Genomic DNA, 23,567 nt, shown 5'->3' with positions numbered 1-23,567 from the left:
ATCAGTCAATAGAAACATTCAAAATTATAGAGATTATAGAATTAGCAGGAAATAACAGCTATTTTAAAAATACTGAAAGTTTAAAGAAAAGCACAAACATAATGGGGAGTAATGGAAGACATGAGTTTGGAGTTGCTATATTAATGTCAAATAAAATGGGCATCAAGACAAAGAGTATTAGTAAAGAGGGATTTTTCATGGTTAATCAATGAAATAAGATGACATGACTATCATAAGCATAAATGCTTGTATATCCAAAAGTAGAACTTCAGTATACATGAAACCAAACTTGAGAGAATTTGCAAGAGGAATAGGCAAGTCTATAATCATCACTAGATATTTAAACATCTCTCAACACTTGATAGAATGGAGGAAAATAAGTAAAGACATACATGATTTATTTGAACAACACTTAAATAAATTTTTTAAGTTATATTTGTGGAAGAATACACCAACGAAGTGCAGAATTCATATTCTTGTTACTTGAGTATAATGAAGAATTAAGATAGACCACATGCTAGCCTGCCTCGTATTTAGTTTTAAACTGCTGGTCTTGCCCTAGCTGGTTTGGTTCAGTGGATAGAGCATCGGCCTTCAGACTGAAGGGTCCTGTGCTCAATTCCAGTCAAGGGCACATGCCTGGGTTGTGGGCTCGATCCCCATTAGGGGGCATGCAGGAGGCAGCCAATGAATGATTCTCTCTCATCATTGATGTTTCTATCTCTCCCTCTCCCTCTCCCTCTCCCTCTCCCTCTCTGAAATCAATAAAAAAATATATTTTTTAAAAACTTCTGGTCTTTAATTAAAGTAAATATAAATGGAACTGTCACTACTATTCACTCACCAGAGAGCCAACTCAGTTCTGTTATAATAGTACCATCTCTCCAACCACCCAATGTCCTCATTTCCACTTAGGAGTTTCCATTGACCTGATTAAGGACTAGTTTTCTGATTCTAAGGGTGAAATTCAGAGCAAGGATTCCTCTGGATGAGTCATGTCTGACATGAATAGTGCACAGACACTGGGTGAAGGCCTAGGCCTCTCAGTGAGACAGCCTGGGTCAGGACTCCGGCTAAGCCAGCCCTGTTGGGACCGTTCCACTCACATTAGTCAAAAAAAAGTCTGTTATTGTCTGTCAGGTTTTCTTTTACTTGCACCAAGAAGCAACATAAATGATACAGAAGGATTATTACCAAATATCATAGTAGCAGTCTAAGAAAGTATAAAGGAAAAATTCAGAGCAACTTTTCAAACTTCATAAGTAAAATATGTATACACTATCATATATGAGGAAATAAAGCAATAGATTTACATCATTTTCTAGGTATATGTCATTTTTCCTATTAGATAATGAATAGTAAACATTTTTACAGTAGCAGGTTGGAAAATTAAAAGGAGAATGTACAAAAGAAGATATACCAACTTGCATAAATGACAGGCATTATGCTAAAACATTAAATGCATTATCTGTTATTACCTCTCTAAATAGGGATATTATTTTCATTTTACAGGTAAGAAAAACGAAGCTCAAAAAGATGTCATGTGCTCTGGTTCTGTCCATATTGGGTAAAGTTGGTGACTATTTCCCCCTTCAATGTCCCAAATTCACACATAGACTACTCCTACCAATCTGGTCCTGTGGCTAGGATGCAGTCCCAGTAAAGAGGTTCCTTAAGAGGAGGGAGAGAGCTGTCCCTATTTTTTTTCTCTTGAATGCCAATAAAATATACATATTACACATCTTGATATTATACACAGCGCATTGAAGGTGTCTTTTATTTTTCATTCTTTTTTTTTCTCTAAGACCTGCAGATTGGATCATTTCTGTTTAATATGTTCCCTGATTCTTCTGTCATCTCTAAACATCTATTCAAAGCAGCTAGTGGTTTTTTCCTTATTTCTCTGTGATTAAGCTATGTTGATTTTCTCTTATTATGAATCATGTTTTCCTCTTTCTTAAATGTCTAGTAATTTTGATTTGTATCCTAGACATCTGAGTAATCGGTAGAGATTCTAAATTCAGTTATGTTCCTCCGAAGAGGCTGATGATGGTTGTTACGGTTCTAACAGACAGTTATTTGGGCTGTATTCATCCTCCCTCAGCCTTAGCTTGGAGGCTTTCATCTGCTTCACACATCCATAGTTTAGAAGTCATCCAGAGATTTAGGCAGAATATGCAGAATTTGGTGCTTCCCCTCTGGGACTCTCCTTTTTAGAACTCTTTCCCCCCCCCCACCCCCCTCCCACCCCGCCTCACTTTGTGCTGATATAATAGGCCAGAGCTCTGCCTTCTGGTTCTTCAAATGGGGTTTTAAACAAAGTTAGGTAACCTCCTTTATTTGATTATAATTACATAAAATTTGAAATGAAACATTGAGGTCATTTGGGGTGACTAATTTTTGATGACTAACTTATTTTAATAGTGTCCTTTGAAGCTCTAATTTCCTTTAAATTAGCATTTTCTGTCATTACATTCAAATGCCCACCTACAATAACAGTGATGGTATGCTATGAACACTTAACCACCCACACTAGAATTTTAAATATAAGTTCTTTTTAAATGTCTTTTGGTGAATTCTAGTGTGGGAGGTGAAATGATTTAAAACTTCATATTTTCTGTTATACTCAAAGGCATAATTTATCTGACATCTTTTCTCATTCTGAATAAGAAATTACACTAGAACAGTGATTTTAAGTATAATTTTTCCACATAATGACAATTTTTTTCTTCAAACTACCCAAATTTAAAAAGCTCAGAAGCATTTATTTACTTACCATAACTGTTAAGAAATTATAGTCATTACACCTACCATCCATTCTCTTTCACATCATGCTGAAAAAAATTTTAAAAGAAAAGAAACATCACTTTGCTGCAGAAAACCTTCTGTATTTCTGCCTTTGTCTTTCATCAATTGCCTGAACTTTTGGATAGCTGAGGAAAGTATAGAATGTACCCAGCCCAGCCCCTGTTTCCCAGGACTTGCTTCCTAGAGAGGAAAGTTCTTTTCAAGACAGTGAGGAGGAAGGTTATCTTTCTTACGTGTTAAGTGCTCTACGAAATAAAAGGTAGATGTTACCGTGTTGGTCAGTGGGAGAACAGAAGGAAAATGTGCAAGTGTTAGGTCTTGGTTTATATTTCATTAGAGGCCCGTTGCATGGAAATTTGTGCACTGGGAGGGGGCGGGGGGGGGGGGAGGTCCCTCAGCCCAGCTTGCACCCTCTTGCAGTCCGGGACCCCTTGGGGGATGTCCGACTGACGGCTTAGGCCCCGCTTCTTGGGGGATCAGGGCCTAAGCTGGCAGTTAGACATCTCTCACGCAGGCCGGGAGGAATCACGGGAGGTACACCTGCTGGCTTACTTAGACATACTTACCACTGCTGGGGAGGCAGGAAAAACTCCCTCCCCTGCTGGTGTACTGGCCAGTCATGAACCAGCTTCTGGCTGACCGACCCCCCCCGCCGGGCGGTGCATGTCATACCGACCGACAGTTCCCACGAATTCTACCGTTAGGGTCGATTTGCTTATTAACCTTTTATTATATAGGCTTGCTTGGTGCCCTGGCAGGGTAGCTCAGTTGGTTAGACCAGTGGTCGGCAAACTGCGGCTCGAAGCCACATGCGGCTCTTTGGCCCCTTGAGTGTGGCTCTTCCACAAAATACCGACTTCTGCGCATGGGCCATGAAGTTTCAATCGCACTGTACATGCGCGCCTGCACGTGGTATTTTGTGGAAGAGCCACACTCAAGGGGCCAAAGAGCTGCATGTGGCTCGCAAGCCGTAGTTTGCCGACCACTGGAGATCAAACCACAACCTGATACACCAAGGTTGTGGTTTGATCTCCAGTCAGGGCACATACAAGAGTTAAGGAATGAATGCATAAATAAGTGGAACAACAAATCCATGTTTCTTTCTCTCTCCCCCCCCCTCCCCCTACCTCTTCGTCCCTTCCTCTGTCCCTCTAAAAATACATAAATAAATAAATAATGTAAATTTTATTGCGCATCATATAAGGCAGTGGTATGGTATTACAGACAGATAACATAACTATGCTAGATCTAACCATAGTTACATTATCACAGAAACAAATATATAATCAAGATCTCAAATCATTAATTAGTTAGCTATTACATGTTCAATTAATATTCAAACTTGAATTAAAAAGTAACATTAAAAAATGATAGCTAGATGACATTGAATACATTTAAAACTAAGTATTTAAAAGAGCATAGTATTTAAAAGTTATTTGGCCCTATTATAAAATGGAGTTGGTTTGGGTACTTGTTTTTTAAGTGAAAGTAGCTATCAGTAGAAGTGAAAAGCCAAATAGATAGCATTTTTTTTCTTTCTTCACCTGCTTTCTTAGTCTACTTCTAAGATGTTTGTTGAGCACAAATTATGGGCCAGACACTGTGCATACTCAGCACAACATCTCAGCTCAGCTGGCTGTCACCCTGCAGGAGCCACAGGTCAGTATTGCCCTACCTTCTGACTGCACGAGAGAAACCATTTGTTTGAAGCCTGCCAATTCTGAAATGCTGGCATTCAATCCAGAAGCAATTTGGACATTGTGAAGACCACATGAGACACAGTGAGGAGCCTTCTGGGCTCCCATGTTGCTGGTTTGTGGCCTCTGAACTAAGGCATGACCCCTATGAAGACACAGATGATGCCTGGGAGGGTACACATGAGTTGTTATCACCTCAGCATGACTTGTTTTATGTACTTTTCCCAGGATTAGTTGCTCCCAAGACAGTTTCAGCAAGGAACATGTGAGGTGAAAGAGTGTAAAGATAGAAGTCCAGCCCTAGCCGGTTTGGTTCAGTGTATTGCGCATCAGCTCATGGACTAAAGAGTCACCTGTTCAATTCTGGCCCAGAGCACATAACCTTGGTTTCAAGCTCAATCCCTGGCCAGCCCCTACTGCATGTGGGAGGCAACCAATTGATGTGTCTCTCTCACATCGATGTTTCTTTCTCTCTGTCTCACTCCCTTCCACTCTATCTATATTAAAAAAATCAATGGAAAAATATCCTCAATCAACAACAACAACAACAATATAGAAGTTCAGGTGGGACAGCAGGCAGGGACACCCCAAAAATTGCAACTGTAGAATCAAAAGGATGATTTTAGCAAGAAATAAGGAGCAGCTACTGTATGCAGTGCACTTTGCTGGGCCTTGAAGTACAGAGATTGGTTGGAAATGGAATCTGATGTTAGGTAAGAAGCTTAAAGTTTGCTCAAATGATGGGAGACACAGCAGCATGTAGATGGGTCACACAAGTGTGGAGATCTTCATCTATTATGTAAATGTTTCCTGAAGACCCATGACACGTCTGGAATTTTGGAGAGTCCACAATAGGGTTTACAGTCTAGGGGGGCCTGGCTGTTTCTTCATTTTACAAATATGTACTTAAATACAATGATAACAAACGGCACAACAGAACTACAGAGACTATGATGGTGAATATGGACACCTAACTCACTGGGGGAATCAGAAAAGGCTTCTCTGAAAAAGTACAACTAAGCCAAGATCTGAAGAACAACATGGAGTCCAGGGTGGTGGGGGATGAGCCAGACCAAGAGGGGAGGTCATGTGCCAGGGACAGGGGGAGGTAGCAGAAGGCTCTGGGGCAGGTGAGGGCCTAAGTAGTGAGGCAGATTAAGGCCAGCAGAGAAAGCGGAGGACAGAGTGGGCCACTCTGTAGACCCTGTTGTGGGGTTCACCCTAGGACCCGCTGGCCACTCTAGGGTTTTAAGCAAGCGGGAAGGACACACAGGCTGTGTGACAGGTACACTGGTGACGGTTGCCAGGTAAGCAGAGATTAGGTAGTGGCTTTTGCAATAACCCACCAAAGTTAGAGGATTTGGCTCACAGGATCTTGGAGGTGACAGTGCAGATGGAAGGAAGTGGTGGCTTTTGGTCTTGATATTGAATTGGATTTGAAAGACGAAAGTGTCCAAGGAGACTCAGGATTCTCACAGTCCATTTACCACAGCAGGGAACCTCAGAGGGTAAACAGGTTTGGGAGGATGGATGAAAGTTTCCATTTTACAAGAGTTGAGTTCTTGATATGAAATACACAGGAGGATCTGGGTCTGGTTCTCAGGAGAGGGGGCTGGGCTGGGTGTCCCTGGCTTCTGGCTGACACAGAGACCTGGGGAGGGGTGAACTGGGATGAGCTGTGGAGTGAGAAGAGGCCCGGAGCAGGTCCTCTGTGTGTGCTTGTCCACTGCCCTCCTCAGGCGGTAAGTAGGCAATGTGAGCTACTGTCCAGTGCACACGCACACAGGTTTCCCAGCCAGTACACTTTATGACTACAACAGAAAGCTAAAAACATCCCCAGTCCTCAGTGTTTTCCTTAAGAGTATCTACCAAATCCAGTTGATGGTCATAACCCCTAACCCAGACACATTGCCCTCCTCCGGTCCAATGATGTTCCCTCCTGATGGAGCTGTCCCCACATACCCCAACAAGTACACTGGGTGATCTTTTCACCCATGTGTATATCTTTCTTCAATGAAATTCTTAAAGCAAATATTTAAATTTCCCTATCCCAGGGGTGGGCAAACTTTTTGACTTGAGGGCCACAATGGGTTCTCAAACTGGACCGGAGGGCCGGAACAAAAGCATGGATGGAGTGTTTGTGTGAACTAATATAAATTCAAAGTAAACATCATTACATAAAAGGATACCCCAACAAGTACACTGGGTGATCTTTTCACCCATGTGCATATCCTTCTTCAATGAAATTCTTAAAGCAAATATTTAAATTTCCCTATCCTCAACTCCTTTGTCTTCTCACAATTGATTAATTTGTCTCCTCGCCAGTAATTGGGTAGATTTCTCTTACCTCTGAATGTAACCAACTGGAAGATGCTGCTTATCACAGCAGAACCCGGGCAGCTAGGTGGCTCAAGACCAGGTGGACAATCCAGAGAGGCCTATGAGAGCTGGGGTGATGGGGAAGCAGAAAGACATGGGCTCTGGACTCAGGCATCCCAGGAGTAGAATCTCTAGATTCAATGACTTTGTTCGTCCTCCTCCATTCTCACCTGGTGGCAGCTGAATAATTAACCAAGGCACTGCAGGTCTCAGATTCAGCAGGAATGAAGATCAAAGAATACATCTTATTATTCAGTGACTTGGTAAAACTGATGTTACATTGCTCAGAAGTAGTGACAATATGTTTTACAACCTGCTTGTGTAAGTTGACTTATCTGAACACCCTTTTAAAAATAAAATTAGCATCATAGACCTCTAGTACAATTAGTTCTTGGGAACTCTGCCAAATATGTCAGGTAGGTCCCACAAAATCCCAAATGTCACAAGATTCAACGTAATCCAGCAAGCACGAACCAAACTTAATATCGAAGAATATGAAACACCTGCCAACACTCAACTGCCAGGACTTGATGTTCTCTCCATCAGACAAGTGGACCCTTTGTGTGTGTCCCTCCCCACACACAGGCTGAAGCCTAAGTGGGGTCCCATTTCTGTGACCGGAGTCAGAGTAAGTGGATCACTGGCCCCATGACCCAGCCATTTCAGATGTGAATATTTTAACACTGACATCTCAAGGACCCACAAAGAAATGGAATGCCTTATGCTTTGGTTTTATTTTGAATCACAAGAGAAACATTTTTAATAAACCCTTAAATTCTTCTCCATTAATGTGATTTAGATAATGAATTCATAAAGATTGAATTGATTTGTTTACATACTCAACCTTAGAAAAATTACATTCTTGTTTGTTTGTATACACCATCAAATCCAATCAAGCAAACAAGATGGTTAACTGAAATGATTAATGGATGCACACTAGCTGATGGCTTTAAATATAGAGTGTGTTACTGATGTCAGGGTTGATTAGTTCTCTATCTATCACTGATGCTATTAAAAGCTTTGAGCAATTTAGATGTAGTCATTGAGTAAAATTCCAATGGGCTGAGTGAACTTCTATCAGGATTGATTCTGCTGTAGCAAATTTACGTATGCACAGACATTGGAGAGATGGAGTGGGCCTTTCCTGATGGGGAGAAAGAAAGAGCAGAAATCAGGTGGTCTTTTGGCATCCATCACCACAAAGGTAAAGGGGCTTGGGATAAAAAAGTACTCATCTTCACACAAGAAATCCCAAGTGACATGAGGCTATGCATATTGATCATTTCTATTTCAGAACTTTTCAGAGCAGGAAAAATAAATGAAGGGGAAGCAAGAGGTTAACATAGTATCATGCTCTAGTAACTCCTCTAAAAATGAACCCACAGGGAAATCATGGTAGTCAGTGGTGGAGACCAAGGTTTTTATTAATAAGATAAAAGGAAGATGTGGTACAAGCAAGGGTGGGGTGAGTACTGACAGTCACTGCATGGAATGATTATGTGTCATGAGTACTTCCTAGAAAGCAAGCTAGAGTGACTACGTCAATCATTGTGAGGGGAGGTCCAGTCCTGGGATACTGCAGCTGAACTTGGGGAGATCAGGTTGGTGAAGGAAGCTGTGACTTTAGAAAGGCTTGCTATGGGACATTAGACCATTCCCAATGTCTATACTTATTGGTCCAACTGTCCAAAGATATTTTAAATGGGAGGGAAAACATTACTTTCTGGACTGAAATTCTCTGGATATTGAGATTCCTTTCCTGTCCAGGGTGTTAGCAGGTCAGATCTAAGCTGGAAGGTTCCTGCCATTATTCATGAAGCTGAGCCACCTCTAGGAAAAAGGCAGCAAACAATTTTGATCCTTCTATGTAGTTCAACCTAATGAGAGAAGTAAGAGAAACACTGTTATTTCCATTCAAATTATGGAGGAAAACTAATCTACAATGTGAACAGAAAGATTTGAGGATATCAATTCAATCTAATGTATGCAGCATGTCGGGAGGTTCCGATGTACAGACCTGGGGTTGGGCAGTGAGGGTGTAGCCCCCACAAGAGCCTACCTATTGATTTTCTCATTCTGAGAGTGCTCCCCATCGTCAACAGTGCCCAGCGGAAGCATCAGCACACTCTTCTGGATAATATCCTGGAATATTTTGGCAATTGGTATGGTTGATCCATCCCGGATCATATCTGGCTCTGTTCCAAACACTAAAACAGGAAAAGAAGGCATTTGAATAACATAATGACAAGACTATGCCCAGTAATCACCATTACATTTGGTGCATGGGGTAAGTAAGCTATTCGCTATCATGCAATTTATATTCTAAAGTAGTCAGTAGCATCAAGAAGAAAACTGTGATTGCCTTCTTTACAACTACCTACATAAAAAGATAATTTCAAAAATTTGTATTTTGAAGTAATTTCAGACTTATAGAAAGTTGCAAAAGTGGTACGGTTCCCAGATGCCCTTAACACTTCTTCCCCTAACATTAACAACTTACATACCTATTGTGCAGTTACCAAGAATAGGAAATTAAAATTGGAATAATATTATTAACCAGACTCTGACCTTATTGGAATGTCATGACTCTTTCCCCTTTTTCTGTGCCATGATCCCATCCAGAATCCCACACTGCATTTGTCACTGCTTCTTCATCTCCTCTAGTCTGTGACAGCTTCTTAGTCTTTCCTTGTCTTTCATGACCTTGACCCTCTTGAACAGTACTGATCGGTTGTTGTGTAAGCTGTTCCTTAATTTGGGTATGTCTGTTTTCTCATAACTGGAAGATGTTATGCATTTTTGGGAAGAGCAGCACAGATGTACCTACTTTTATGGTTGTTTCATGAATTAAATATTAGGAAAGTGGGACTTAGTGTTTTTGTGTTTTGTTTTTTTGTAACCAATCTATATAAAAGCCTAAGTGACTGTCCGACTATTTGACCATTTGCTCAGTCGCTATGATGTGCAATGACCACCAGGGGGCAGATGTTCCAACCAGTAGAGGAGGGAGTCCAATTCCTTGCGGAATTGGCCATGAGTTAGGTTGCTGCTGGGGCACTGTCAGCCCCAAATCTGCTTCAACCTGCACCCCAAGACCCAGAGATCGGTTTCAGCCCAATCCCTGCAGGCCAGGCCAAGGGACCCCACCAGTGCACGAATCCATGCACCGGGTCTCTAGTATATAAATAAATCACTATATGCCCGGCCGGTGTGGCTCAGTGGTTGAGCGTCAACCTATGAACCTGGAGGTCACAGGTTCGATTCCTGGTCAGGGCACATGCCCGGGTTGCAGGCTCGATCCCCAGTATGGGGTGTGCAGGAGGCAGCTGATCAATGATTCTCTCTCATCATTGATGTTTCTATCTCTCTCTCCCTCTTCCTTCCTCTCTGAAATCAATAAACTCAATAAAAATATTAAAAATAAATAAATAAATAAATAAAAATAAATCACTATAGTCAACTATCACCTGACTATCTGAATATTTGTACTCAGATTTCAATGTATCCCATGAAATAGTTTAATGGTCTAAGATCTAGAAAGAGATGGGTTCAAACCTTCCGGGTGAGAGGACAAGTTGCCAGTGATGGAGTGGGAATGAAAAATAAAACAAAGACAGAAAAGAGAACATGCCACGTGGTCTTTATCCACAAAGCAAGGCATGAATGTGAACAATGTTGATGTACTTGGTGGTTTATTACACAAATAGACCAAAAGGTGACTCCTGCATTCCTGCAAGAGCATCTCAGGTCTTTATCGTTGACCTTGACATGTCAATCACACATCTCTCTTCAGCTGGCATTACATTTACCTGCCTGACTTCTCTTCCTCTTTTCTTCACTCCCAAATTTTACTGGTAAAATACTGCTGCGCCTGGAGGCATTGTGATGGGGCTTCTCCTCCAATTTTTCATGCCTGCGTCCCTTGTCCTGACAACCCTCACAGAGAGTTGGTCCTCCCAGGAGGTCTGGACCTCAAACTCCAGCTCTGGCATCTTCAGGGGCGTGGCCTAAGGCCCCATCTGTAATACAGTAGTTCCTCCTATCCATGGCTGCACTTCTGTAGTCTCAGTTACCCATGGTCAGCCACAGCCAGAAATAGACAATGCCTACATCACTTGCCCCACTTCATCTCATCACGTAAGTATTTTGTCATTCCCATCATCACAAGAAGGGTAAGTACAGTATAAGATGTTTTGAGAGACCACATTGATGAGATAGTGTATATAAAGGCCCCTGCACAGGTCACACTCAGTAATACAGCCTGTGTCAGAAGGACGGTCGATATTGGGAGATTTAAATGTGTCTGCTTTATCCACATCTCCCACCCTCGGGTACCACCCCTCAGTCCCACTGGACACTGGAAACTTGAAATATCATAAGTCCAACCTGTTTTGATAGCTCTTTTTGCTGCAAGATACTGATGATCTTTAATATTGGCGATCCACGGATGCAGTCCCAGCACCATGGAAACATCCATCTGGTTGGAACTATTTCTTTGGGAGAATATATACTGGAGATGCTGCTGCACCTAAAAGGTAATGTTTTCAATTGTAAGAGAAAATTTCTAGTTATTCCCTCAGACAATGACTATAGTCTTCCATCAAGAAACTTGGAAACCCCAACCCAGCAAGTCCAAGGGTTGTGATCTGACCTTGGTTCTGCCTGGGGGATGATGACACAGTGAGCAGGTCTCTAGGACGGAGCTTCACCCAATGGGAGAAACACTTGCCCTCACGCTCTTCTATCCCCAGTCCCTCCCCTCCCCATCCTGACCACAGTGTCTGACTGTTAATATTTGCTTGTTATGAATTTGGTAACTGAGACCTTGAATAATATTATGGACAACATGAATAATATGAACATTATGAATGTTGAGTGATTATGTAACATAATACAAGTATAACTTCTCAATTTAAAAATCCTTCTTTTTGGACTTTGAGAGCAATCCCACACTGAGCTGGGAAAGGGCCTGTTAGCATCCTTTTCTGCCCTGGATATGTTGCTACTATGGAAATCCTCTAAAGAAAAACTCCATAGCCTGAGATATTTCTTCCATTCATTCCTTCAACTAACATTTATAGAACACCTGTCATGTGGCAAAGAACTGTTCTAGGTGCTGGGGATATAGCTGTGAGCAAGACGGACAAGGTCTTGCCCTCAGGGAATGAGTGTTGTGAGAATAGGGGAGGGGAGAAGGAGGAAGGAGAGGCAGTTGGGGAGGGGACCCTACTTTAGAATGTAATGATCACTTAGAAGACAGTAACAGAGGAATGTGGGGTAGAGAGGGTTGGGATGAGGTATTTCTTGAGCTCATTTGTTCAGAGTTTACTTGCTGTTAAACTTGAAGTTTACTGATAACAGGTGGATAATGTAGACATACAAGTCCTTCCAGATAACATTTTCATTAAAATGGCTCCTATCAGTGTTCATTTCAGACATGTGGACAAGCAATGGGCACTTAAGATTTTCTGGCTCCATCCAGCTGTCGCAGTTAGCTTCTTCATCTGTGCACAAAACCAATCTTGCCTTTATAGCTACCATTTAATTCTTTAACTTTTTCCATCACTCCAACTACAAATGGTTATTTATCTGACTACTGTAATTGCAATATAATCGAGGAAAGAGATTTTTAGCAAACAAAAATTGTATCTTTTTTTTTTACATGTGTTGCAGTCCCTTGTATATTGAAAAAATATGGTATTCAGTGCCAACACCTGCACTGCTCCCTCCACAGGGCTGCACGGCTCTCGGGAGGGTGTTGCCAGGCAGAACCATGCAGGTTTCTTACCTGTTTTTCCACCACAGATGTATTCATGTGAGGGACCAGGCGGATGGAAAATTTTCCTATAACTCGGCCAGGTATGACTGTTTTAGTTCCGGGCTTATCGAACGCACCCTCGATCCCATGGATGGAAAGAGAAGGGTACCTCCATAGGTGCATCAGAATTTCCTCCTGAATTAAAATAAAGTTATTTTATTATGTACAAGAAAGACCGATTAAAATCAGTTCAGTTAGATTGCTTACATCACCAGTTTCTGTACATCAGCGACACCGTTCATGACAAGTTCATTATCACCCTGCTTGGCTACGTCTGGACTAATAACAAAGTGACCTTCTCCCTCAGGACATGAGGTCCTGTGCGGCTGTCACCTCCTCAAGTAACTCCTATGGCAAAGGCCCCTCCTCACCGGAGCTCTTAAGTTTCCAATTAATAGATGGCAAAGGGGCCCTTTCAGAAATTTGAGTTCAGTTATAAATTTCCATCCCCAGTCATCGCAGTGACAACTTGCATGTAAATGCCTTTGATTTTTCAGGCATCCGAGCGGTTTTCTTTCTGGCTGTGGCCACCTAGACCTCTTCAGAGGAAACAGACCCCGCCTCATAGTAAACTCCGCCCGTACGTCCAGCAGGACTCCTCCCACTCAGGATCCCTCTCCGGCCTCTCTGGCATCCCCGCCTCCCCAGGGAAGCAGCCAAGCGCCCACACTCCACAGCAGGAGGAGGTGGCAACGGAAAAGTCCGAATTTGCCCTTAACAACACCTCTGCCTCTGGGCTTACTCACTACACTGAGGCAGCGATGCAGCCATTTACAGAGGAGCCCTGAGGCTCTTGGTTTTGTCTAGAAAAATGAACAGTGAGGGGTCTAGAGCTGAACAATTGCAGGCTGTTCTCACTCTCTGAACGAATAGGAAGCCCAGCTGGTTGGGATTGAGTAAAGGGATTAGGAAAGGCTGGGCTGTGAAAGGAAGCTCTGTGGTTATGGCCCCCAGATAAAGATCTGGATCTAGAGTCTAGACCAGCGGTTCTCAACCTGTGGGTCGCGACCCTTTGGGGGTTGAACGACCCTTTCACAGGGGTCGCCTAAGACCATCGGAAAACACATATATAATTACATATTGTTTTTGTGATTAATCACTATGCTTTAATTATGTTCAATTTGTAACAATGAAATTGGGGGTCACCACAACATGAGGAACTGTATTGAAGGGTGGTGGCATTAGGAAGGTTGAGAACCACTGGTCTAGACCATGACAAGCCTCAGAATTAACTGCTGTCAGTTCTAAGATGCGGAGATGAGCAGCACTCAGATCAGGCAGTGGGAAAAGTGGTTTAGTGTCGTCATTCCTTTCGGAGAGCCGTCAGCTGGGGGCTGTACCTTGGTGTTGAACAGGAATTTCTTAACCCGGCTGCTGTTCCGGTATTCTTCTAGGTCCAGGTCGATGGCACCGTACAGTTCTTTCTCCTCTTCTGTGAGAGGAGCCACGTGGTCATAGATCCCAGGGATCAGAATATTACCGGCCGAGTCCGTGAGGCTACCTACAGGACACACAGGAAACAAAGCCAGACAGATGTTCCGCTGGGCTGATGCTCAGGCCCTGCAGTGGGACCACAGCGATGGGGCAGCAGCAGGCCTGTGACTGGCTCTGGTTCCCACAGCAGAGCCAGTGGCAACAGCTCACATCCTAGAGGGGATGGTACAGGAAGGAGGTCACCAGGCTGACTCAGCCTGTGTTAGACCTGCTTTAATGTCTATCTTGTAGGATGAAAACATGGATTTGCAATCAATTAAATGGGGTTTGACTCACCTGCATTACATTCAAGTTCCCAACTCTACCTGTTATAGCATAAACATAAAAACTTTTAAAAGTTTTATCATATCCTGAGTTAAGAAGTAATGTATTCAATATAAAAGTGTTTAGATATACATGTGTATGTATGTACATAATACTTCGAGAAACTGAAAATCATCATTCCTTCTCAACTTCTCTCCTCTCCACACATAATAATATAATAAATACTCATCATTAATCAAAAGCATAATATTGGGGTCTAATCTGTGAGATCCATCAGGACCATGAGCGCCTTTGTGATGATGAGCAGTCGACTGGACTATTATTTATGAAAGATTTTCGGGATTAATATGAATCAGGGAAATCATCAAAGAATATCTATAAAAGAAGCAGACTTGAGATTTAGTAGATATTGCTATTTCGAGAAAGTACTTACCAAAGATACAATGCAATCAGTAAGTAGAGAACATAAATGATGAAAAACATCTCTGGGCAGCAAAATCTAGGGACTTTTATTCAAGTAAAGACACTTCATAAAACTATGTCCACATTCCTAATGTGATTATAACCTGACAATGCCAGAAAATTACTGTGAGGCACTACATTTTCAAATCTTTCCATTAAGGTCGACAATCACAAAGCACATGATAAAGAAATAGTTGTGGGTCCACAGGCAGCTCTATCTTGCATGGGAGGATGTCAGCAGAAGTTTGGGGACGTTCATTAAAGGGACACTGAGTGAATCTACTGTAGGTGGTGGATTTATGTTCTGCTTTGACTTTGGTGAGGGTGACTGCAAATCAATGACAGCCAGTCCCAGTCACTCGGTGCCCAATTTAATGTTTGACTTGAACTTTACTATTGGGTTTGTATCATTGCCTTAACATACTATACTGTATTAGGCTAAATGAGGGCGTTCCATAACTCAGGCCATGGATGCTGTGCAGCAATCTGCAGTACTGTACCCCTAGTGCAGTGACACATTCTGGGTGAAGTCCCGGGGGACAAGGGGAGGGGCTGAGGAGGATGTGGTTGAAAACCAGAACAGTGACATCGTCCCTTCACGTTTTGCTCCTGACATCTCAACCCTCAGGCCTTGCTTTTTGTGATCCTCTTAAAGCACTGGGAATGCCATTACATGTTGCACTACTGCCATCCATGTAGATTTTCATAGGGGGTTGTCCTTGGCTTAATTAGAGCCAAGCCACCTGTTGGTCCACTCATGTGGGTTCACACTTGTTATTTAGTCCTGTGTGGTCAGAGACAGTGCCCTCATTCATGGAAGGTGGGTCTGTGTATGGTCACATCCCAGCATTCACCGGGCGCTGGAACACAGCAGGTGCCCAATGACTAGGTGTAATGCATCAGTCCTCAGAGAGCCTTCAACCCTGAGTCCTTCCATACACAGCAGATGAAAACCACATGGTGGGCACAATCCAGTATCACTTTGTTACGGATTGTTTCAAAATTTAAAAAAGGGAAAACCTTTTATTTTCATTCCATTTGTGATCCTCATCTGACTTTTCCTAGCAGAGCAATATACATTTGTGGGGCTAAATGGACTTCTATGCCTGGGTGAAACCATGCAGGCTAGACAGATGGAGAGCAGCAATCATGTCTGGGGAGTGGGGGAGGGGGGAGGAGAAGGAGATTGAAATGCATTATATAGATATGAAGGTGCTGCTCCTAGGGATGAAAAAAAATTAGTTCTGGTAAAATAGAGAACTGACCTTCGCCCACCCTCAAATAATAAGTTGCATGCTATCTGAATCCTTCTGGAACAATTTAAACACTTGAAAAAAAATGGCTTGTTGTATTCTGTCTTAAATTGCCAAGCAAGCATGTTGTAAAATTCGTATAAAGGTGCCCTTTGTGCCATGTGAGGCAGATCCTGGTACTGTGAGGCCTGAACTTATGTAGCCTGAGAACCTCTGTTTGAAAAGAACACCAACACTCAAACACAAAAGAGCAACATCCCTGACAGGACTGCGGAAGGGGCTCCTGCAAGCAAGGCCCCTGAAGATGAAGCTTCCTTCAGTTCCCAGAGATCCACCCCAGCTGCTGGGCAGTCCTGATATAGGCAAGAGCCACAGGGTGAATCAAGGTGGGCAAATGGGCTCTTGGGGAACACCACACACACACCCCTAACTTGACTTGCACACACCAGGTATCCACAGGAGGTCAGAAGCAGGTGTGATCAGCAAACTCATTGGAGTCTCTGTGCAACCTGGGGCCACAGCAACGTGGAAAAATGAAGCCAAGTGGTGCCAGGATATTTGGCATCATTCTGAGAGCCTCCCAGAAGGCTCTCGATGCTATGCCATTGTCTTTGCGTATGGCCAGATGTGTCACAGTAGCCAGTAAAAGAAAAGGAACAAATTCAGGAAGAGGTTCAGTCCATGAAAAAAAGTAACATGGTCTTAATAAGCCCAAGGAATATTTAGCCAAGGGGGAAGCTAAAAATATGTTTTTTCTTCTAATGCACCTCTATTTAGAGCTGGCTTGGACTAAGGAAGGAGAGACACATTGGGTCATATAGAACTATATTTTAGTAGATTGCTTGATGTGTAAAAAGTGAAATGAAATAAGACATTACCGAGAAGAGCCACCAAATCAGCCATTGGCTCATGAAGGATACCACCAAAGGTGCCTGAATGAAAATCTTGATCTCTGCATGTCACCTATAAGACAGGTAGAAGAGAAGACAGGCGCTAACACTGTCGTTGCTGTAGCTGTAGCTTTCACATGGTGGGAAACACGCCCAACCAGTGTCCCTCAGGACTCAGGTGAGCACCCTGACATCGCTCCTCCTCCTGTCCAGTCATATGGCTCCCATGTCTTCTTTTCCCATGTGTCCTGAATCCCTGAGACTGACTAGCCCCCACCTATTCCACAAACACAGTTCTATTCAGCACCACACTATTGATGGCTACATTATCATCTTCCTCTTGGTTTCACCCTGTTCTGTTGCTCACCTTCCTTCCAGGAAAATTCTCCTCCTGTGGTTTCTGAGCAAGTTTCTCCTCTGTATTCTTTTATTGCCTGCAGGATAGTTAATGTCTCCCCTCATAACTTCTCTTCTGTCTCCCACCCCCACCGCTTATTCTGGGGCACATTCTTCCTCTACACACAGAGCCCCAAGAACTAGCTCACTGGGCTTCATTCACAGCCCCACACTCCTACATGTTCACACCTATATGTCTGATCCCTCTGGTGTGCTACTACTTTCTGAAATTCAGGGCTAGAAGTCAACTCAACACCTTCTGCTACAATGACTTCCTACCAACTCGCTCATTTCCAAAACAAGGAGAGTCCCCAGTCCTGTTAATTTGTTAATCCAAATTATCTTGGATTCCTCCTGTGCACACCATATCCAATCTGTTACCAAGGTCCAGTGAGGCGTTTTTTTAAATTGTCTCTTCAATTCAGCCCCTCCCATCATTCCTGCCCTGCTGGTCTTTCTCTGCCCGGTGCACCTTTAAGGTGCGGCCAGGAATGTGTCCTCTTTCCTGTCCCACTGGGTTCCCACAGGGTGCAGATTATTAGTGTCCACATTGTCACATGAGAAAACAGACTAAAGTGGCTGAATAACAGACGATTTCCCAGGAGGGACTCTCTGATTCTGAGTCGTGTGCCCTGTCCCAGGCTGTCTGTATTGATGGAACAGGAGAAGGAAGCAGACTAGCTGTCACATTTAGCCATCACACAACCCTAGGGGCTTGTAGAAGGGTTTGCTGTGCTTACTTTAGAGGTAAGGATGCCAAGACTTGGAGGGTAAGGGGCCTACACAGGCTGTATGAGCCAGACTGGGATACAGGCCTCGCAATACCAGTGCCCCTGGTCTTCCGTCCCAGACCTGGCAGGCAGGCCCCATGGATTAGGTACTGTTGCCCTCCCAGGAGCCCCAGCACCTGATCAGTAGGCTCTTACCCTCCCTCTCCTTCCCGCTGCTGCACCTGCCTCCAAATTCCACTTTCCACAGCTGCAGTCCCTAAATCTCTTGGCTTGTGAGTCACAAGCCGTCTGAATCCTGTCTGTAGAAAGATGCACAATTCACAGACTCACAGTGGGGGCTTCATGAACCCCACACCCCGTCCCAGAACTTCCCAGAAGCAGGCAAGCATCCTGGGAGAACTCTGTGCTCTCACACAGCTGTGTCTCTGTCCCTCCCAGACCCCAGCGTGGCTTCCTCCCAGCAGGCCACCAGGGTTTGCAGATACCTCCACCGTGAAGTAGCTGTTCCCTCGAGTTCCGTAAATGAGTGCTGGCCTCCTCTGGCTCAGCCACAGGTTATCGGAAATCACAATGTAGTCCACGCTGGAAAAGAACCTGTCCTTCTCTCTCTTGACAAGTTCCTCCAGGGCCACAGAACCGGCTTCTTCCATCCCTTCAATGATGACCTTGATGTTCACGGGGAGATCCTGAGTGAACAAGTCAAAAGTTGGACAAACCAATCTGTCAAAAACTGCACAGTCACCCACTCACCTTGTAAGACCCAGGGATAGTGTGTATTTAACATAAGTACAGTAATTATCACATGTGTTCAATATGTGAATTATTCACATTCCCAACATCTCTGTTACAGCAAAGAAGTTTCAACTAAGGTTGTGAAGGAGAGTTCAAGGTAATGCCCAGTGTACATTCCAGCGTGACCCACCAATTTAATGATGAAGGATCTGGGGAAGGAATTCCTAAAAGCAGCGACATCCACACCACAGAGCTCTGCGGGGCTGCCCCAGGCAGAGGCGCTTTCTTCCTTCTTCCCAAAAGGAATTTTTCAAGAAAGGTTACGCCATTACAAATCTCCTTTCTGAACTCATAACTCTGAGCCTGATAAACGAGAACTCTTTCCTTTGAAAGATTGGCTAATATTTAAGCCCTCGGATAATTTTTATTTCGAGTATCTGTTATTTTTCAACTATGAGTTCAATCTGCCTTTTAACTTATTCAAAGGCTTTGATCATGCAGCAGAATGGAACATGAGTTTTTTTCCAGTTAATATTAGGGCTCAGAATCACTCCTTTAAAATTTTTACAATGTGCCCTTCCCCCATTTGGTTTTGATCTTATTGTATCTCTATAATTTATAACTTCCTATCTCTGAGAGCCACATGAAGAGGAGAGGTCAAAGTCTCTTCCCGGAGCAGAAGACACACGTAGGAGACTCTAAAAGTGATTATACGCAGACAAACGGCAGCACATACATACTAATTAGCTCTAATGAGCAGGACCGACTGGCCAAAGATGAACAAAGGCAGGATGAGCAGAGGATTATGTATTAGAAAATGTGACCTTAGGCCATTCTGTTGGTTAATGTGGGGATAATGATTTGTTCAAAGGTATCATGTGTGTACATTTCTATGTGTCTTAGGAAGTCAAGCTACAGTTCTGAAATCTTAATATTCAAAAGCTCTTTATTAACACATGACTGAGAAGTAGTTGGAAAGCCTAAGATTTTCTGGCAAAAGGTGATTAATAAAATCCAAGCCAATGGCTACTAAATGTTGGAGGCTGGGGCTTTGGTCTCTGCTCTGTCCCATGGCACCCAAGGGACCTGCACAAGCTATTCCACCTCCAGGCAGCTCACTTGTCTCCCTGTGCGGTATGGGCACGGACAGCCAATCTGGCTCTGGGTGAGACGGTCCAGTGAGGTGACACACGGTTAGTGATCTGCACACAATACAGGAAAAAGGGGGTGAGAGGGTGGAGGGCAGGAGGGCACCAGGAAAGAAGCCAGCACTCATACGGCCCAGCACTCATAGGCAATGGAGTCCCTTGACTGTTACTTTGTTTAGTCGTCTCAATGCCCTGAGGAAGAAGTGATCATTCCTACCTCACAGATGAGGAAAAAAGAGGCTTAGAGAGAATTAACTGGCTTATGTGCTGTTTATAATTATGTAAGCTTCAGAGTTGAAATTTAAAAGCAAAGCAGATTTTGGCCTTTATATAGGAATTTTCATATAAATATTGCTTCCCTCCTCTTAAGAAAGAAGGGGGGAGGGAACAAAGGGGGGGAGGGAAGGAGAAAGAAAGGAGACAGAAGAAGAAAGTCCAGGGAGAGAATTCTAGACAGAGAGGAAGAGAGGGGAGAAACCAAGGCCACATTAAACTTTCAGGCTGACCAATGTGAGTGTCAAGAACCACAAGGCAATGTTTCAGTGGTCGAAGGACCTACCAGGAACCTATTCTGACTCAAACTCTCTTTCTTAGTGAGATACAGCAGCTGAGTCCAGAGCAGTCACATGCCCTCTCCCCTTCTGCTTATGTCTGGGAGAAAAGAAACTCATGAAAGAGAAGCCCAATGAAATCTCTTCCAGGGGAAGGATTTGGGAGCAAGGGGTGCCATCAAAGATCTAAGCCTTGGGCCTGGACTGGGACGGCGCCCGGGCCTGAGCACTGCTTCCCTGCTTCCCTGCTTCCTCCTAAAAGAGGCTGGATGGAGCCAGCATGCAGGAACCCTGACCTTGGAGCGCCTTCTTCAATTTCCAGTGAACAGAGGTGCTTGATTCAGGGAAGTCATGCGAAGGAGAAGGTGGCTGGCTACATATCCTTAAGGTTAGCCCCATAGAGTCCTCGGAGGGAGCCAAGGGCCAACACCCTCGTTTTTACAGGACAGGATCTGAGGCCCAGAGAGGCCAGGTCTCCTGCCCAGGGCCACCCAGATCGACTCCTCTGTTTGGAGCCTAAGTGCATTCATCAGAAGAAGGGAGGGTGGTGTGAGATGAGACCACCCTTGTGAGAACATCAGGTGGGACAGTAAAAGACTCAAACCTGGGCCACCAACATATCCTCTGATGGCCCTAGAGAGGCAGCCCCCTACCTTTCCAGTACCTGTCTGGCACACCTATGAAAACTGCATTTCACAAGAATGGAGAGGCCTAAAGATTCAAATAGAATGTCACATGCCAGGGATCTCTATCTTGATCATTGATAAAATAGCTGATGTGTTGTTTTAAAGTGTATGTTTGTCTCTATTAATAAAATCAAACTTTGTGATAAGAAGGAGGAGGAGATAAAAAATACAAGTTAAAGTAAGATAAAGGTGAAAAAGGCAAGTCCCAGTGAGAGTAACTTAGCCACAGGCTCATCATACTTTTTGTTATGTGTTTGTTTTTTTTTCCATTTGGTCAGCAGCACAGGCTCAAGGTACCATGTTTGCCCCAGACCAGCTGGGCAGCTTTGAGCAAGTTCCCTGACCGTCCTAAGCTCCACTCTCCTCATCTATAAAATGGGTGTGATTATCAGAGTACAGCCCTATGAAGACTGTTGGAAAGAGGAAAGGACAAAATTCAGGTGAAAGCTTGCAGCACAGTGAGGGACTGTGCCATCATCATCATCATCATCATCATCATCATCATCGTCCATCGTCACTGTCACTGTCACTATCACCGTCATTATCATCGAGCTCCCTCCCCAACACCACTGGCTACCTACTTCCTCCAGGGCTCGGAATGCGCTCATAGCATTAATCCACGCCAAAACAGGACCTTTGTTGTCTGTTGCTCCTCGTCCGTAAAGTTTTCCTTGAAAAATGGGGGAAGAATTTTCAGAAAAGCATGGGTACCTCTGCCAAATTGAGTGAGTTAAAAACAAACGTTGTTTTATGGGTAATTGCTTGAACAGGGCTTTCTGCTTCCAAGAACAAATCTTGCACTGAAATCGCAAAGTGTGATTTCTTATGTATAGACAGTATGGCCACTAGCTAGACAGAAATGTAAGCTCACTTGAAATATACTGATCCATTATGAGGTATTTTATCCACATTCATGGAAAAGGGCCTGAGGATTTGTTACAGACGGTCATGTAACACAGCCTCTCATTCTGAGATTTTACAACTAGCAAAAGAATGAAAAAAGGGTATCTGTAGCTCCATTAACCTTTCTTCTTCTTTTCTTTAAAAAGAAATTATAGTTGGTAATTTTAAAAAGAAAATGTTTGGCCAAGACAACTGTTTTCCTCACAGCCCAAGGACTCCAGCCTGGGGCACTCATTCACCCAGGGGCACAAAGGTTTGAAGTTTCTTTCCCAAATGAAAGAAAATTGGCCACATTGGACCAACTTGTAGACCATGAGAGTGGCATTTAGTTCATTCTTAACAACAGGTTAGACCTGGAGCCAGGGATGGGAAGCCCGTCCTAAATCCTTAACCCTGTGAGCATCCCTTATCCACAGCGGCACCAGCTCTGCGCACCAGCACGTCACTAACCATCCACTTCCGTCAGTGTGTAAGGGTCTGTGAGCCACCCATCGGCCTGTGTGGCCGGCTGCACGTCCAGGTGGCCGTAGAAGCACACGGTGGGTTTCCCTGGCTCATTCCCCAGCTCAGCCAGGATGACAGGAGGTATCGGGAGAGTCTGGCCATCAGGCAGCTGCAGGAGGACAATGGATAGCAGTTTTAAATAAATGCTGTTTAGTTCTTCCCGACAATTCAAAGACATGATGTTAGGAGTCCTGCTTCTACCCCTGGGTCCTGGCAGAGTCCATATAATTTTCTGATCACCCTTTATCCAGCTCTAACATGGTACCACAAGATACTTTTAATTAAAACATGAAGCGTAATTAAAGCAAAGCACTTCCTCAGATATACATTGATAAACAGGAAACTTAGTTGAGCATGCTCTTCAATAGGAACTCAGACTCAACTACCTTGAATTGGGTGTCGGAAACAAACTGTTGGGAGACTTTCAATGCTAAGCCTGGCAGCACTGTGCGCTAAGATTTAAGATCACCATTTGTGACCGAGGGGAAGTAACAGGCAGTGATTCTGATGAGAGGCTGGAGCCTCAGAAAGATGCCTTAGAGTAGCGGTTCTCAACCTGTGGGTCGAGACCCCTTTGGGGGTCGAACGACCCTTTCACAGGGGTTGCCTAAGGCCATCAGAAAACACATATATAATTACATATTGTTTTTTTGATTAATCACTATGCTTTAATTATGTTCAATTTGTAACAATGAAATTGGGGGTCACCACAACATGAGGAACTGTATTAAAGGGTCGCGGCATTAGGAAGGTTGAGAACCACTGCCTTAAAGCTTGGGGAAGTTTGCAGCTTGTGTGCAGGGTGTGAACAGCACAGGGGCCTTTCCAGAATGAGTCGCCTTCATTCACCT

General features: G+C 43.7%; 1 protein-coding gene across 3 annotated transcripts in view; it reads right to left on the bottom strand.

Annotated features, from left to right (window-relative positions):
• Positions 1 to 8,282: 8,282 nt before the first annotated feature.
• CNDP1 (carnosine dipeptidase 1) overlaps positions 8,283 to 23,567 on the bottom strand; it is a 28,617-nt gene continuing 13,332 nt past the window's right edge. For all 3 annotated transcript variants that reach the window (XM_023755623.1, XM_023755621.1, XM_023755622.1), the window contains 9 exons: positions 22,663 to 22,825; positions 21,891 to 21,979; positions 18,678 to 18,878; positions 17,054 to 17,138; positions 14,043 to 14,203; positions 12,673 to 12,837; positions 11,271 to 11,412; positions 8,944 to 9,091; positions 8,283 to 8,761 (listed from right to left, as the gene is read on the bottom strand). In XM_023755623.1, the coding sequence (XP_023611391.1) occupies positions 8,692 to 8,761; positions 8,944 to 9,091; positions 11,271 to 11,412; positions 12,673 to 12,837; positions 14,043 to 14,203; positions 17,054 to 17,138; positions 18,678 to 18,878; positions 21,891 to 21,979; positions 22,663 to 22,825 (1,224 nt within the window). In that variant the 3' untranslated portion in view covers positions 8,283 to 8,691. The remainder of the gene's footprint in view (positions 8,762 to 8,943; positions 9,092 to 11,270; positions 11,413 to 12,672; positions 12,838 to 14,042; positions 14,204 to 17,053; positions 17,139 to 18,677; positions 18,879 to 21,890; positions 21,980 to 22,662; positions 22,826 to 23,567) is intronic.

Source organism: Myotis lucifugus, unplaced genomic scaffold (genome assembly GCF_000147115.1).
Source record: "Myotis lucifugus unplaced genomic scaffold, Myoluc2.0 scaffold_82, whole genome shotgun sequence".
Lineage (NCBI taxonomy): Eukaryota > Metazoa > Chordata > Mammalia > Chiroptera > Vespertilionidae > Myotis > Myotis lucifugus.
The sequence above is the reverse complement of the archived record's forward strand: the minus strand, read 5'-3'. Positions and strand labels throughout refer to the sequence as shown.